This window comes from Saccopteryx bilineata, chromosome 1, assembly GCF_036850765.1.
Source record: "Saccopteryx bilineata isolate mSacBil1 chromosome 1, mSacBil1_pri_phased_curated, whole genome shotgun sequence".
NCBI lineage: Eukaryota > Metazoa > Chordata > Mammalia > Chiroptera > Emballonuridae > Saccopteryx > Saccopteryx bilineata.
In genome coordinates, this window is record NC_089490.1 from 368,760,668 (window position 1) to 368,775,892 (window position 15,225).

General features: G+C 35.8%; 1 protein-coding gene across 4 annotated transcripts in view; it reads left to right on the top strand.

Annotated features, from left to right (window-relative positions):
- The window catches only part of ANO5 (anoctamin 5), a 94,948-nt gene that overhangs the window by 19,217 nt on the left and 60,506 nt on the right, over window positions 1–15,225 (top strand). The window contains exons 3-5 of one of the 4 annotated variants that reach the window (XM_066251136.1): window positions 2,072–2,122; window positions 6,354–6,395; window positions 8,874–8,987. In XM_066251136.1, coding sequence (XP_066107233.1) covers window positions 2,072–2,122; window positions 6,354–6,395; window positions 8,874–8,987 — 207 coding nt within the window. The remainder of the gene's footprint in view (window positions 1–2,071; window positions 2,123–6,353; window positions 6,396–8,873; window positions 8,988–15,225) is intronic. The other 3 variants (XM_066251137.1, XM_066251138.1, XM_066251139.1) reach the window with 3 other exon arrangements.

The following is a 15,225-nucleotide window of genomic DNA, read 5'->3' on the forward strand; positions in this document are numbered from 1 at the left end:
TAAATCTATAATTATTTTAAATTGAAAAATAAAAAAAATTGGATATAACATTAACATTCTTCAATGTCATCTTGATTTTCTTTTACACTCAATTGTTGAAATAAAAACCACGTTGCAGTCAGTTTTTTTAAAAAGACATTGATAACAGAATATTCATTCAAGCTTTTGATTGAGGATGAGATGACTAGAATTATTTATTAGTTCATTAGCGAATTTATAGTTATGATGAATGTTTGGGCCTTCTTATAAGACAGAAGAATATGTAGAAATTCCAGGCTCAGTATTTTAAAATTGTTTTATATTTGCAAGTGATATTTGCACTTTTATGATTGCTTAAACTTGAAAAGAACTAAATTTGAGTGTTATCTCTGACATATAATTAATGTAGGTCATCATTGAACATTGTTATAATCTTTAGAGGTCCACAAAATGAAAAAAATGTGAAATAACATGTCATGATAAATATACTTATGATATGATCACTAGAAATTTAGCAAAAATTTACTTTGAAAAGCTAATATTTATTGAGAACTTCCCATGTGCCATCTTACTGAATCTAATTGTACAGAAATTGTGGCATAGAGAGGCTAACTTGCTCAAGTTTACATATAAAGTAATTGACTTTACATAACTGTAGGAAAAGGTTATGAGAAGTCTACAAAGAGAGACTATATGAATTGGCTGTTGTTACAGCCACAGAATGTTGGCATTGCCATTTTGAACCCAGGCAATCTTATTCTAGAGCTTGCCCTCTTAACCACTTTACCGTATTACTTCTTAAAGAATACTCTTTAAAGAACCCTGTCTAGAAATAATTTTTTTCTGAATTTTAATCTCCAAATCATTGCTTCATGTGTTTAGAATATTCAGGTTGGCTACGCAGATTCTGTGATGAATCGTAGATTTTCTGAATATTGCCACATTTTGTTGCTATAGGAAGTTTGTGTCATCCGTTTACTCATTTCATTCCATTTTGTACCATTTCATTCAACCCCTTAATGGTTGAGGTCAGGGAAAGAGGCAGCCTGACCCATGGCCACTGAAGAGGGAAATGTCGAATTGAGAAAAGCATAAATTTTCCTTTTGCCTGAGACTTAGGTCAATGAGAAATGAGACAATGAAATACTCAGCAAAAAGTGTCAAGGAACCTGTTATTCTATTTAACATTTTGCAAACAGAAGATAAAACTACAGCTTTTGATTGGAAAATCACAGCAAACTAATTTATCTTCAAGTGAGAGATTGTAAGTGCCTAGCCTGATTGCTTTTGGAACATTTAATATATGGGTTTTTCTGTACCCTCCTATAAGTAAAACACCTGACTGTTTTCTAGTATAATTGAAAACATGACATTAGAAGGAGTCAATATAATAAGAAGCTATAATAAATTCATATATTGTCTTAAAGGTAGAAATGTAGGTGCACAATTTATTATCAGAGGCTGCTATTTCATAAATGAATGGTCACTATATTCATCAGTTTTATTTGATAGTTGACTCTTTTAAGTGAGTTAATGGAATTTATTCAAGGTCCACAGGCAGAAGCACATATTAGTGAAATGGAATTTTGAGCATTCATTTATTCATAGACTCAGTTTTCCCACATCTCTTCCCCCTGTTCCAGTTTAACTTTAATGTCATCAAATGTTTGAAAGCCCTAAAAGAGCCCATTAATTCTGTCCTTTGTTTTAGTCCTACTGAAGATTCAACATCACTGAAAGAATGGCGATCCTTCCTATTTCTCTGTAATACAGTGGTTCTTAACTGTTTCTTGTGCCTCAAATTGTTCTTAATGTTTTGGTAACGTTACTTCCAAAATTATCATTCTCTCATGCTCTCTCTTCACAAACACATATGCACGCATATACACCTACAACTGCATGAATAAACAGGCACATGTATGCACATGTATTACACACACAGTTTTGCATTTTATTTCAGGTATTTCATAGCTCCCCTGCATTGCGGGGTTAGTATTTGCATAGAGAAACTAGAGTGTTTGTTGTTGAAGGTTATGTGCTCTGCACTTGCATTATTATTAACAGCATTGTATCTTCCTCATGGTGCTATTAGCAGAGCCTGAGCAGCAGAGAGACCAGCTTTCTCATCAACGAAGAGCCAGTGGTAAGCAGCGATCAGTACTGTACTTTTTTTTTATTATCAGATTTATTGGGGTACCATTGGTTAATAAGATTATGTAGGTTTCAAGCGTACATTTCTGATACCATATATTGCATTGTGTGCCCACCTCCCAAAGTCAGATCATCTTCCATCACCTTTTGTTTGGCTTCCCTTACCCTTTACTGCACCAACCCCCTATTTCCTCTCCAGTAATCACCATACTGTTGTCTGTGTCTACGAGTTTCAGTTTTAATAGCTCACATACGAGTGCAATCATATGTTTCTTAGTTTTTTCTGGCTGGCTTATTTCACTTAGCATAATATTCTCAAGGTTCATCCATGTTTTGTAAATGGCAGATTTCATCTTTTCTGAGGCTTGAGTAGTAGTATATTATAGTATATATATATGTATCACATCTTTATCCAATCATCTATCAAAGGACACTTTAGTACTATACTTTTTTTTTTAAAACAGGGACAAAAAGAGAGTCAGAGAGAGTCAGAGAGTGGGATAGATAGGGACAGACAGACAGGAACAGAGAGATATGAGAAGCATCAATCATCAGTTTTTCTTTGCGACACCTTAGTTGCTCATTGATTGCTTTCTCATATGTGCCTTGACCGTGGGCCTTCAGCAGACCGAGTAACCCCTTGCTCGAGCCAGCGACCTTGGGTCCAAGCTGGTGAGCTTTTGCTCAAACCAGATGAGCCCGCACTTACGCTGGCAACCCAGGTCTTGAACCTGGGTCCTTGGCATCCTAGTCCAAGCTCCATCCACTGTGCCACCGCCTGGTCAGGCCCTATGCTTTCGTACATGGAGTATTTTTTGTGTTATGTCAACAATATTGATGCTCTCTTTCTCAGTTTGTGGTTATTTTTTAGGTCCTCACTGATGATTTTAGAGAATTTATTACTGTGGAAAAAAATCAGCTTTGTAGGGAGAAAAATGTGACGTCAGACATATTGATGAGGATGACACATAAAACATAGCACTTTGCTTACAATTTAATTTTTGTTTTGCAAATAAAAAATGGTGGGTCTGAGATGTTTGTTTTCACCAATATTTTCACCATATGAAATATGTTTAAGGGGAGATCCTGGACTAGAACTCAAGTTTCTGAGGCCTAGTTCAGCATTCTTTCTTCATACATTGTTTTTCTTCCTGTAAAATGCCTGAGAATAATCATGAAGAAGTACACTTTATTTGAGAATCAAATTTGAATATTAGGCCCTGGCAGGTTGACTTAGTGGTAGAGTGGTGGCCCAGTGTGTGGATTTCCCAGGTTTAATCCCTGGTCAGGGCACACAGGAGAGGCAACCATCTACTGCTCCACCCCTCCCCTTCGCCTTCTCTCTCTCTCTCTCCCTCCTGCAGCCATGGCTAGATTGGTTTGAGCACACTGGACCAGGTGCTAAGGATAGCTCCATGGAGCCACCACATCAGGTGTTAAAAATAGCTTGGTTGTGAGCATAGCACCAGATAGGCAGAGCATCGGCAGCAAACGGGGCTTGCCGGGTGGATCCTGGTCAGAGCATGTGCAGGAGTCTGTCTCTCTGTCTCCTCTCCTCTGACGTAAAAAAGAAAAGAACTTTTTTTTGAATATTAATTAAGAGGTTAGTAAAGGGATTCAAAATTTTTCATTAGTTACTTGGTAAATAGAAGATACAGTTTGGGAAGATGGGAAGAGTTATATCTTATACTGACAATTTTAACATAGACAATGTCTTCCTTTCGCTAGCACCCTGATCTAGTGTTCCAGAATGAAGATACTGGGATTGATTAAATTGTAATAACTTGGAATTTCACTGGTTTGGTTTTTAAATTTGTTTTTATTTTCAATTATGTAAAAGATTTACATGATTCCAGAATTAAAAACTAGATCAAATAAGGTTTAGTGGAGCCAAAAGCTTGGTGTCATTCTTTAAGGAGAATAATGAGACAATATCTTGCTTGAAACATTTTACAAAAATATTTTCAAATAAGAGGCCTGAAGCTTAGATTCTATTTTTTTTAATATTTATTTGTTTTAGAGAAGAGAGAGAGGGATAGAGAGAGAAGGGGGAGGAGCAGGAAGCATCAACTCCCAATGTGCCTTGACCAGGCAGGCCCAAGGTTTCGAACTGGTGACTTCAGCGTTTCCAGATCGATGCTTTTTCCACTGCACCACCACAGGTCAGGCCCTGAGGCTCAGATTCTATTAACTTGAAGGTAGTCTATCTCAGGTTGAAATTATGAAACCAGTCATTTTCAGAGAAAACTTTCTTCCCTCTTTTTCTTCTTAGTATAGTTTAAAATGTGCTTTCTACAATGACCAACAGCTATCGTGTATCTCTTATTTTATTATTTATTTTGTTATTTATTTGGAGAGAGAGACACACACACACCACACACACAGAAAGGGAGAGAGATGAGAAGTGTCAGTTCTTTGTTGTGGCTCCTTAGTTGTTCATTGATTGCTTTCTCATATGTTCCTTGACCAGGGGAATATAGCAGAGCAAGTGACCCCTTGCTCAAGCCAGTGACGTTGGCCTCAGGCCAGCGATCTTGGGCCTCAAGCCAATGATGACCTTTGGGCTCAAGCCAGCAACCATGGGGTCATGTTTATGATCCCATGCTCCAGCCAGTGACCCTGTGCTCAAGCTGGTGACCTCGGGGTTTTGAACCTGGGTCCTCACCATCCCAAGTCAATGTTCTATCCACTGTGCCACCACCTGGTCAGGCCTGTTATGTTTTTAAATAACAGCAATGTTAACTTGCCTATATGTAGTGGGCTCATCACCTTACAGAGCGGAGATTTCCACTCCCAATAGTTACCAGTTGCTTAGGTCTAGCCTATTCCAGGAACACAACATTGTAAGCAAAATTTTGCATGTCAAGACTGAAACTATTGATAATTTTATTAGATTATTTATTATTTTCATAGAAGATAGAATACACCCAACACTTGCTTTTCTGTGGCCATAGGTTTGATTTTCTCTTTATTATTATTGATTATTCCAGATATTTTTAGGTAATTGTCTTGGTGTTTTAAAAATAATGACCATAGTAATTGAAAATTGAAGACAACTCCATGTTTAAATAATGAATGACTTTTTATTTTCTTCTTCAGTGTTTTGAAAAGCTATGAAATATTTTACACTATTGGGTAAACTTTCAATACCATATATCGTCTAAGTATTATATAAATGTACTGATTTTGCCTTCTTTACCAGATACATATGAGGCACACTTAACAGAATACCTTTTTAACTTTACCATTATTTCTGTTTTCCTTTACCTTTGTTTTATCACTCTCCTTCTTTAATTCATTTCCATCAATATATATTATTTAATGTTCCTATATAAAGGACTTAGGGATTTACTTTGAAGTCATCTCTTTTTCCTTTCCTTATTCTTTATTGTTTTCTTTCTGTTTTTATTTTTTGTTTTTCTTCTTTTCCAAGTGAGGGGAGGGGAGATGGACAGACTTCTTCACACGCCTGGACCAGTATCTACCCAGTATCTCCCATCTGGGGCCGATGCTCTGCCCATCTGGGGCCATGCTAACAACTGAGCTATTTTTAGCACCTGAGGCAGAGGCTCCACAGGATCATCCTCAGTGCCCCAGACAATGTGCTCGAACCAATCAAGCCATGGCTGTAGGAGGGGAAGAGAGAGAGAGAGAAGGGGGGGTGGAGAAGCAGATCATTGCTTCTCCTGTGTGCCCTGGCTGGGAATTGAACCTAGGACATCCACATGCCGGACCAATGCTCTACCACTGAGCTAACCTGCCAAGCTTATTTTCTTTTTTCTAACTTCTCCTACCCTCCAACTTTAAATATCACATCCACATTCACCTGAGTGATCATATTGAGAATTTATTTGTGTGTCTGAAAAAAAGAAAAAGAAAAAAAACCTTATCTTTTTTTATTCTTTGATCCTTCAACTTAAACATTTCATAGCATCGAGGATGAAGAAAGGCAGAATATTATTGCTAGAGAGTCTACATTTAGACCAAATTTGTATTTGTAGTGTCAGTATAGCAACTGAGGGGAAAATGTTAGCATGCTATTAGACTTTTTCTTTCAAAAAAATTTATTGGGATAATACTGTTTAATAAAATTATCTAAGTTTCAAGTGTATAATTCTATAGTACATCACCTGTACAATTCTATAATACAACATCCATGATGTTGGAAATCTTTTCTTTAATCCTGAGCAGGATTTCCTAACTCTCCATTGATTGCTTCACAGCCTGCAAAGAGATACAATTTGTTCCTGAGGCGACGTCTTATGGTAAAAGTAGTGGTGAATGATGCTGCTATGCTCTGGTTGGCTGCAGTAATAGTCTGAGTCATTTTTATCCCAATGAATAGTATTGATTTTAGGGGGAGGTCTTTGTTTCTGATTCCTATTCCCCACGCAGTTGAGATTTTAGAGTGGAAATGCTTAATGTCTTTTAGATCTGATTAAAGCTATGGAACCTCTTCCTAAAAAAGTATGTGTTTATGTATATCATGCAGATATTTACATATATAAACACGCACATACAAGTTCAGAGGCTTATGAAGCCCTATCAGGAATCTAACTCTGTGAACTTCAGAATACCTCATTCAAAGAAAAGGCATCCAGATGTTTGCCTCATTATATAGAGGCATTTATAAGAGCAAATCAGATATAAACACAAACTCATACTCGTACACACAAGGCAGAGGTTTTAATAGTATTTGGCTATATGTAACAAAATTGTCAGGTTTTTCCGCCCTAGTTAGTGGCTTCAACCAATTTTTGTTGACAGTCCTGACATATCCCTCATGGTGATTTACAAGGTTACAAGTGATTTTTTCTGTGTTTTAAAATTTTTTACATTTTACAGTTAGGGCACAACATAATGACAGAAATTAGGGTTTTCCTGTATAGCCTTTGGCTTTCAGGAAAAGGGAAGTATGTATATGCTCATTTTGATTGAACCCTCAGATGGGAAAGCATTGGAGTCATTCTTCTAGCTACTTTGTTTACTCCTTAATAGTCAGATACTCTGAGTATGAGTTTTGTTGATTTCTGTGTGCACCTCTGTTACCAGAATTCGCTGTGGACCTAGATTTAGATTATCCAAACAGAGCACTTGTGAATATGTTTTTTGTTGTTGTTTTTATAAAACACCATACAAAATATAGCTGTCACAGACTTAGAGCAAAAGGATTATTGGTTTTTTTCCTCTGATTTATTGCTTTGAGTATATTTAGTCTAATTAATACCTTTTTTTTCTGCCCCAGTTGGCTTTCACAAGTATAGTGAATTTCCTATGTTAATACTATGATGATTTACAAGAGAGCTCAGATGATTAGTTTTGTTTACTATTACTTTTTTAGTGATTTATAATCAAGGTATAAGATAACAGTTTGAGTTTTCTCAGGTTATTTTACATTCTTTTGGGGGAAAAAAGATGAGTATGTAATCCTTTGGATACAGAGAACTTAAGTCATAACATTTGAGTTACTAAATTTTGATATGTAATCTTTAGACCCCTAAATACTTTTTTTTCCTTAATCTGTTTTCCACTCATTTTCTTCTGTGCATCAGGGGCTACGTCCTTCTCAGATACATTGACTCTGAGTTCATATAGATAAAATGCAGTTACTCTGCTCATAGACCACAGATCATACATGAGATTTTTGTCTTATTTATACATGAATGATCTACATTAATTCCTTTTTATGGTAGGACTGCCTGGGCTGACTTGGTGAAAAACAGCATAGAGTACCATAAAAGAAATTTATAAACTAATATAAATACTAGTTATGAAAATTTAAAAAAATCTAGTTCTTCATTCAGAGATTAGATACAGGAACTGCAAAGTTGTCTATATTATCTCTGCATCACAAAGTTAGAGAGGTCACTGACATCCACTGCCTATCTGTTTGCATCATCTAAATATTATATGGGGGCTATTCCAAGTATTTGTTATTATAATATATATGACATATAAACTATGAAGAAGACTAAATCAATCAAACATAAAATCCCTTTGTCCTGAAGCTCTCTAGTGTTTTTGCACTAATGAATTATATAATATGTGAAAGTTGAATTTGAAAGTTTGATTACTACACTGAGAGAATTGATAACACAAATTTAAACTAAGGATTGATTTTGGCTCATCTAAGAAATTAATGATGAAAAGAGATGTGCATGAACCTTTACTTGTAGTGAAGCCAGCAAGCTACTTGCTTCCTAATTTTTAACTGCACCTTGATTTTATCTTAACCCTTCAAAAGTTCAATTAGAAAGTGGCAACTTTATAAAAACAATGTAGACATTAATTATAAGTATATTTTTATAGTGAGATTCTTTAATTGGTTTATAATGAATTACCCCTAAAATAGTGTGTGACCATTAATTATTTGTTGAACTAATTAGCATGTTGTTTAATGAAGATAACAAGTCTCTGTGAATATGCATTTTTGAGATCAGTGAATACATAATATTCATTTTATATTTGGGTATAATTTCATCTTTTTGTTGTATGTGCATGCTGTTAATATATTTACTTCATCTTGAGTCTTTGTTGTTTAATATATATCTCCTTTATGGAACTTTATTTTCTAAAACAAGCACAATTTTCTGTTGATGGAAACTCTTGTTATTTGTCATCTGTTATTTCAGAACTGAGAAAAATTAGATGATGACCAGATTTTTAGCTTATAAAGATACCATGTTTTTGCCATTTGAACATAAAACTATAATTTAAAGTCCTGTTATTCATGTCTCCTGCAGTTTGATAAAGATAAACAAAGCAAAGACTCTATCTTTTTCCGAGATGGGATTAGGCAGATTGATTTTGTGCTTTCCTATGTGGATGATGTAAGGAAAGATGGAGAAACAAAGGCGGTAAGTACTTATGTGAATGGAATGGGAATAATAAAACAAAGCACATTCTGTCCTTGGACAGGGAGGTTGCCAATGAGTTCTATCATAAAAGTCAGAGGTCTCTGAAGTGTTACTGAAAGCTGAAACTGATTAAGAAAACGACAAAGCAGGCAGCCTAAGAAATGATATATAAAGTCAATTTTATGTTTTGGACATTTTGGACACTTCTTTTTCTTCTTCTAAGTTACTGATATGTTTTTATATAGTTTGCTTTAAGTATTAAATGTGACCTCTAAAATTTGAATTATATGTCTAAATATAATATATATCTTTTGTACGCAATTTTTGTTTCAATTTTTATTAATCCACTATATCTGAAATAGCCTTTAGATTATGCTCTGTTCCTTACCTTATTTTCTTTGTATTATAACATTTTTTGTTTCTGAACTTATTTTATTTTTTTACTTGTTTACTGTGGCAAACACCATAAATTAAGTTCAGAAGACCAAGGACATTGTCTTATTCATTGCTGTATACCCTTGCCTAGAACAATGTTGGAGCATATTGGATGCTTTGATAATTATTATATATTTCAAATAATGAATTAATACATTAATTCATATGTGTAAGTTATATACATATTTACTGGAATGCATAAGAAATGTCATATAAAAATAAAAACCTATAGATATTATCCCCATATAACCCTGTTCATACCCATTTCTGTCCCTTTCATCTTTTTTCTAGAAACTCTCCTACCAGGTCTCTGAAATTTATTTACTGTCATCATTTTCACCTTTTCTCTGAATGGTCCCTTCACACCCGGCTCTTCGTTGAGATGCTTACCTTCCCCAACAGTCCTCTCAAGCAGTGGTTGTGTCTTCTGTATAGAGTCTTTCTCTAGAGATGAATAAATGTCTGCCCTGCTTGTAGCTTATTCTTGATCACTTTTCATTCTCTCTCTTATCCCTAAAATTCCTGCACTTTAAAGCTCATCTGAGTTGTCACTACCGTGCCTTGTGCTGTCATTAATCTGTCCCTGGGTCTTCCATTTATTTCTCAACAATTTAGCTCCTGGTTTACTCTCTCCACCAATATATTTTTTTAAATTAATGATAATCTCAATGCATAGATTGATGATTATTTTGGCATCCTAACCTCTTTGTTCATTGAACTCCCTTTTCTAATTTTCTTAGTCTCTAACTCAGCGATTCACTCCCCTAGAACACATCACTGGTGATAACTGCAACTCTTGATAATCTCTCTGCAGACATTCAGCTGTTTGACCAACTCTTCGAATCTTTCTGACCAATAGCATTCTTTTTTCAGCTGTACCACATGAGATACAATGATCTTACCAGCTTTTTACTGTTTTTTCATATCTACCTCTTTACTTTACATCCCACTTAAATCTCATGTCAACAGATGTAATTTCTTTATTACTTAGTCCATCAAATCCCTTGCCCCTCTCAATTATATTTACTTGGCAAAACAACAACTTTAGATTATCCCAGTTTCCTACCAACTCTATGCCAGAAGCATGCAGAAAGAAAGACAAGCAAATTGCTTACTGATTTTACCTCATATTTGTGCCCTTGGACTTCATGTAGATCCTTAACACTTCGTGGCAATCATACTTTACTTCCTGACTCTATTTTGCTTTCCACTTTTCTGGATGACTTTTAAAATTTTTCTCTCTTGCCTGGCCTGTAGTAGTACAGTGGATAAAGCATTGACCTGGAACACTGATGTCATCACCAGTTCGAAACACTGGGCTTGCCTGGTAAAGACACATATGGCAGTTGATGCCTCCTGCTCCTCCCCCCTTCTCTCTCCCTTCTCTCACTCTCTTCTCTAAAATGAATAAATTAAATCTTTAAAAAGAAATTTGAAATGTAAAATCCTTAAAAAGAAATTTGAAATGTTTTCTCTCTTCTCACGCCTCCAATACCTCTTCCTCATTTTCAAGCTTAGCTGACACCACTTTTCTGCTTCCTTCGGATAACGGAAGTCAATAGGAAAGACATTCTAAATTTCCATCACCACATCTGTTCCTCCTTCCGCATCTTCACCTGTATAATCAGTCATTCTTCCTGTCACCATAGAAAAAAGTATTCTTCTACCTAAAGCCAGCACCTCCACTTGTGCCCTGGATCTATTTCTTTTTGCCTCCTATTCAGGAGTCACCAAGACCACCCCGAAGTTCGGTCATTTATTAGAAGGATTTACAGGACCCTGTGTATAGTCATACTCAATAGCTATGTTTTATTGCAGTGAAATAATACAGAGAAAATCAGCAAAGGGGAAGACGCATGGGGCAAAGTCCAGAGGAAACCAGGAGCAAGCTTACAAGAGTTTTCTTTGAGTGGAATCAGAGTGCACTTAATTCCTCTGATCGCATGGGAAGCGTTGTGTGCTAGGGAAGGTCATTAAGGGCTCAGTGGTCTAGGATTTTATTGGAGGCTGATACACATTCTGCCTAGCACATAACAGTGTGTCAGTCTCAGAAGGAAAGCAGATGTTTAACATAAACTACATTGTTTGTACGAACAGTTAAGGTAAAGTGAGTGACTTTTATCACTCATGGGAGTGGTGGGAACCATCTGAAAACCAAATTCGCAGACACCGGCCTCACCCTTGCAGGCAGGCCTTTCGAAGGATTGCAGTTTCAAGTCTGTCATGCTAACTCTTCTCTGGACCCACACTTGGGAATATTGCTCAAGTCTTTCCTCTCTCTCTTAACTTATATTTTGTGTTGTTCTTTCCTGGACCATTTCTTTGAACAAACAAATGTGCTGTTAATTCTTCCATATTAAAAGAAAAAAATGCAGGAACAAAAACCACCCTTGATCTCAATTTCCCTGCCAGCTCATTTCTTAAATTTCTTTCTGACCAATCTTCTCTTAAAATCATTTTTATCAGGCCTTCCACTCAGTGACTGCTGATCTTCATATAAATGAATCCAGTGGTTAAGTCAGAGCCCTCATCCTACTGACCTATGAGGAGCATTTGCTGCTTCTCTCTAGTGTGTGTTTTTCACTCCGTTTCCAAGACTCCACATTCTCTTCATGTTTCTATTTCACTGGTTGTTCCTTTTCAACCTTTTTTTCCTCCCTGACTCCTGTTGTGCCTCAGGGTCCAGTTCTTAATCTTATTTTCTCAAACTGCATTGATTACTTTGGTGACACACCCTGTCTCAGAGTTTTAAAACCATGTCTGTGCTAATTCCAAAGTTTAACTTTTGGTCCGTACTTCTCTTCCAGATATCTATCCCACATCTCTCCTTGCAAGTCTCGTTGACATCTCAGACTTGGCAGGTCTAAAGTGAATTCCTGAACTTCCCTCCAAAGCCTGATCTATCTGAAAGTCTTCCCCATCCATAATTATTCATCATCTATTTTAGTAGTTGCAAAGGATGTAATTTATGCTTTGTTATAAATGGTCCAGTTAAATCACTTTTTAGCATTTATCCATAGAAAGGAAGTGCCATGGACATTTCACACCTACCATCATTGATTTTTCCCCTTCACCTTAAATTTCTGTTACACTTTTTCCACATAAACTTTTCCTAATGTACATATTTTATTGTTGATAGGTTTCTTTCTTTCTTTCTTTCTTTCTTTCTTTCTTTCTTTCTTTCTTTCTTTCTTTCTTTCTTTTTTTAGCGAGACAGGGGAGACAAACAGGAAGGGAGAGAGATGAAAAGCATCAAGTCTTCGTTGAGGCACCTTAGTTGTTCATTGATTGCTTTCTCATATGTGCCTTGACCGGGGGTGGGGGTTCTAGGTGAGTCAGTGACCCCTTGCTCAAGCCAGTGACTTTGGGCTTTAAGCCAGCAACCTTTGGGCTCAAGCCAATGACCATTGCATCATGTCTGTGATCCCACGTTCAAGCCAGCAACACCATGCTCAAGCTGATGAGCTCTTGCTCAAGCCAGATGAGCCAGCGCTTAAGCTGGTGACCTTGTGGTTTTGAACCTGGATCCTCAGCATCCCAGATTAATGCACTATGCACTATACCACCTCCCGGTCAGGGTCTTTGATAGTCTTTTATTTTTGCTCAATCTTAAGTTCGCTACATTATATACATGTATTTACATTGAAATTATTTTCTTTAGCTATGACAATCTAAGCCTTAATCTTTTTTTATTACAATTATACAAGTATATAACAGTAAAACATCATAAACATATTATAAAATTTGGCAAGTATTATCAATCATGAAATGCATCATAAATGCATCAATTAATGAGATGGGCAGCAGGACTTGAATAAATATTTCTCCCATCACTTCTCGGTTGGCTAAGGTCAAGTGTAAAAAATATTTTCTTTTTCATAGATGAATGAGAATTATTCCTAGAATGAGATGGCTCAGCTACTACTGTTTTATTTTTATATTATGTATGTTAGTGTAAATTAAGCTTATTCAGATAAATAAGTATATTGGAATAAAAAGCATATTTTTAGCAGTTGTAATCTTTTTTAAAATTCTGAATTATACAAGTTACAAAGTGATTTATCATAAAACTAATCTTTAATGTTCTGTGTACGAACAATCATATTCTCCCTGCCTTTAATTTTGTTGAACTCTAAGAATTGGTGACTATATGACTTACAAAAACATTTGTTACTGCAATGAGAGAAGAGTTACTCACTTTTTCAATACTGATGAAATATTTTTAAACCCCTCCCCCATTTTTGGTTTCCTCTGCCTTATTTCGGTAACATGGGAGAAGCACAGCTATGAAAGGGTAGCTGGAATAGGAGAATTTACATCAATATCACAGGCCTGTTCTCAGATGCAGCAAACATGTAGTAAACATTGGAAAGGACACATTAAAAATAGAACGCATTAAAATTATCTTTTATTCCTTGTAGAGTTTGAAATATTTGAAGGAGGACATACCCATTTGAAGATGAATGTCCTCTAACTATTCTAATGAAGCCTTTTAAAATTTCATTTATTATGAAAATTTTCACCATTAAATCATAAAGCCAAAAGTTTTTTTAGAAATCTGTGCATAGTTTTGAAGCTCATAAGTAATGATTATTTGCATTTAATTTGACTTTACTTTTTTTAATGTACCTTTTATTTTAAATTATTTTTAAATTTTTTCAATTATAGTTGACATACCTTATTATATTCATTTCATGTGTACACCTGGGTGATTAGACATTATATCACTTACTAAATGATCATCCTGATAAATCTTGCACCCATCTGACACAATACATTGTTAGTAGAATATTATTGACTATACTCCCTATACCAGGGGTCCCCAAACTTTTTACACAGGGGGCCAGTTCACTGTCCCTCAGACCCTTGGAGGGCCAGACTATAAAAAAAACTATGAACAAATTCCTATACACACTGCACATATCTTATTTTAAAGTAAAAAAACCAAAATGGGAACAAATACAATATTTAAAATAAATAACAAGTAAATTTAAATCAACAAACTGACCAGTATTTCAATGGGAAATATGGGCCTGCTTTTGGCTAATGAGATGGTCAATGTGCTCCTCTCACTGACCACCAATGAAAGAGATGCCCCTTCCAGAAGTGCGGTGGGGGCCGGATAAATGGCCTCAGGGGGCCGCATGCAGCCCGCAGGCAGTAGTTTGGGAACCCCTGCCCTATACTATACTTGACATCCCCATGACTGTCCTGTAACTACCAATTTGTACTTCTTAATCCCTTCACCTTTTTCACTCATTCTCCAACCTCCCTTTCATCTGGCAACTGTTAAAATGTTCTTTGTATCTATGAGAATGTTTTTGTTCTACTTGTTTGTTTATTTCATTTTTTGTAGCTTTACTTTTTCTAAGTGAAGCTATTATAGTTTTCAAAATTAAAAGTTGTAATGATGTTCTGACTTAAAATTGCATTAAGTATCTCATTTATTTGAAGGGTACTGCTATTTTTGTAATACTATGTCTTCCCAGAAAGGAGCATGATCTGTTTCCCTGTTTATTAAGGTTTTATGTGTTATTTTGGTAAGTTGTATGTATTTTTTCAGATTGAGATCATGCACATTTCCTGGAGATTATATCTAGATATGTTGGATTTTTCTAGTTATATAGTGAATTATAGTCCAGGTGAGAATGATAGTGCACATGGTACTAAGATGGGGGTAATATATACTGTTATACGAAACCATGGAGGGGCAGAGGACAATCGGAGGCGTAGTCTCGATGTGACAAGTCTATTTATTACTGTGTAAATAAACGTGTTCTGCATAATGCTATTGGTTTGTTTT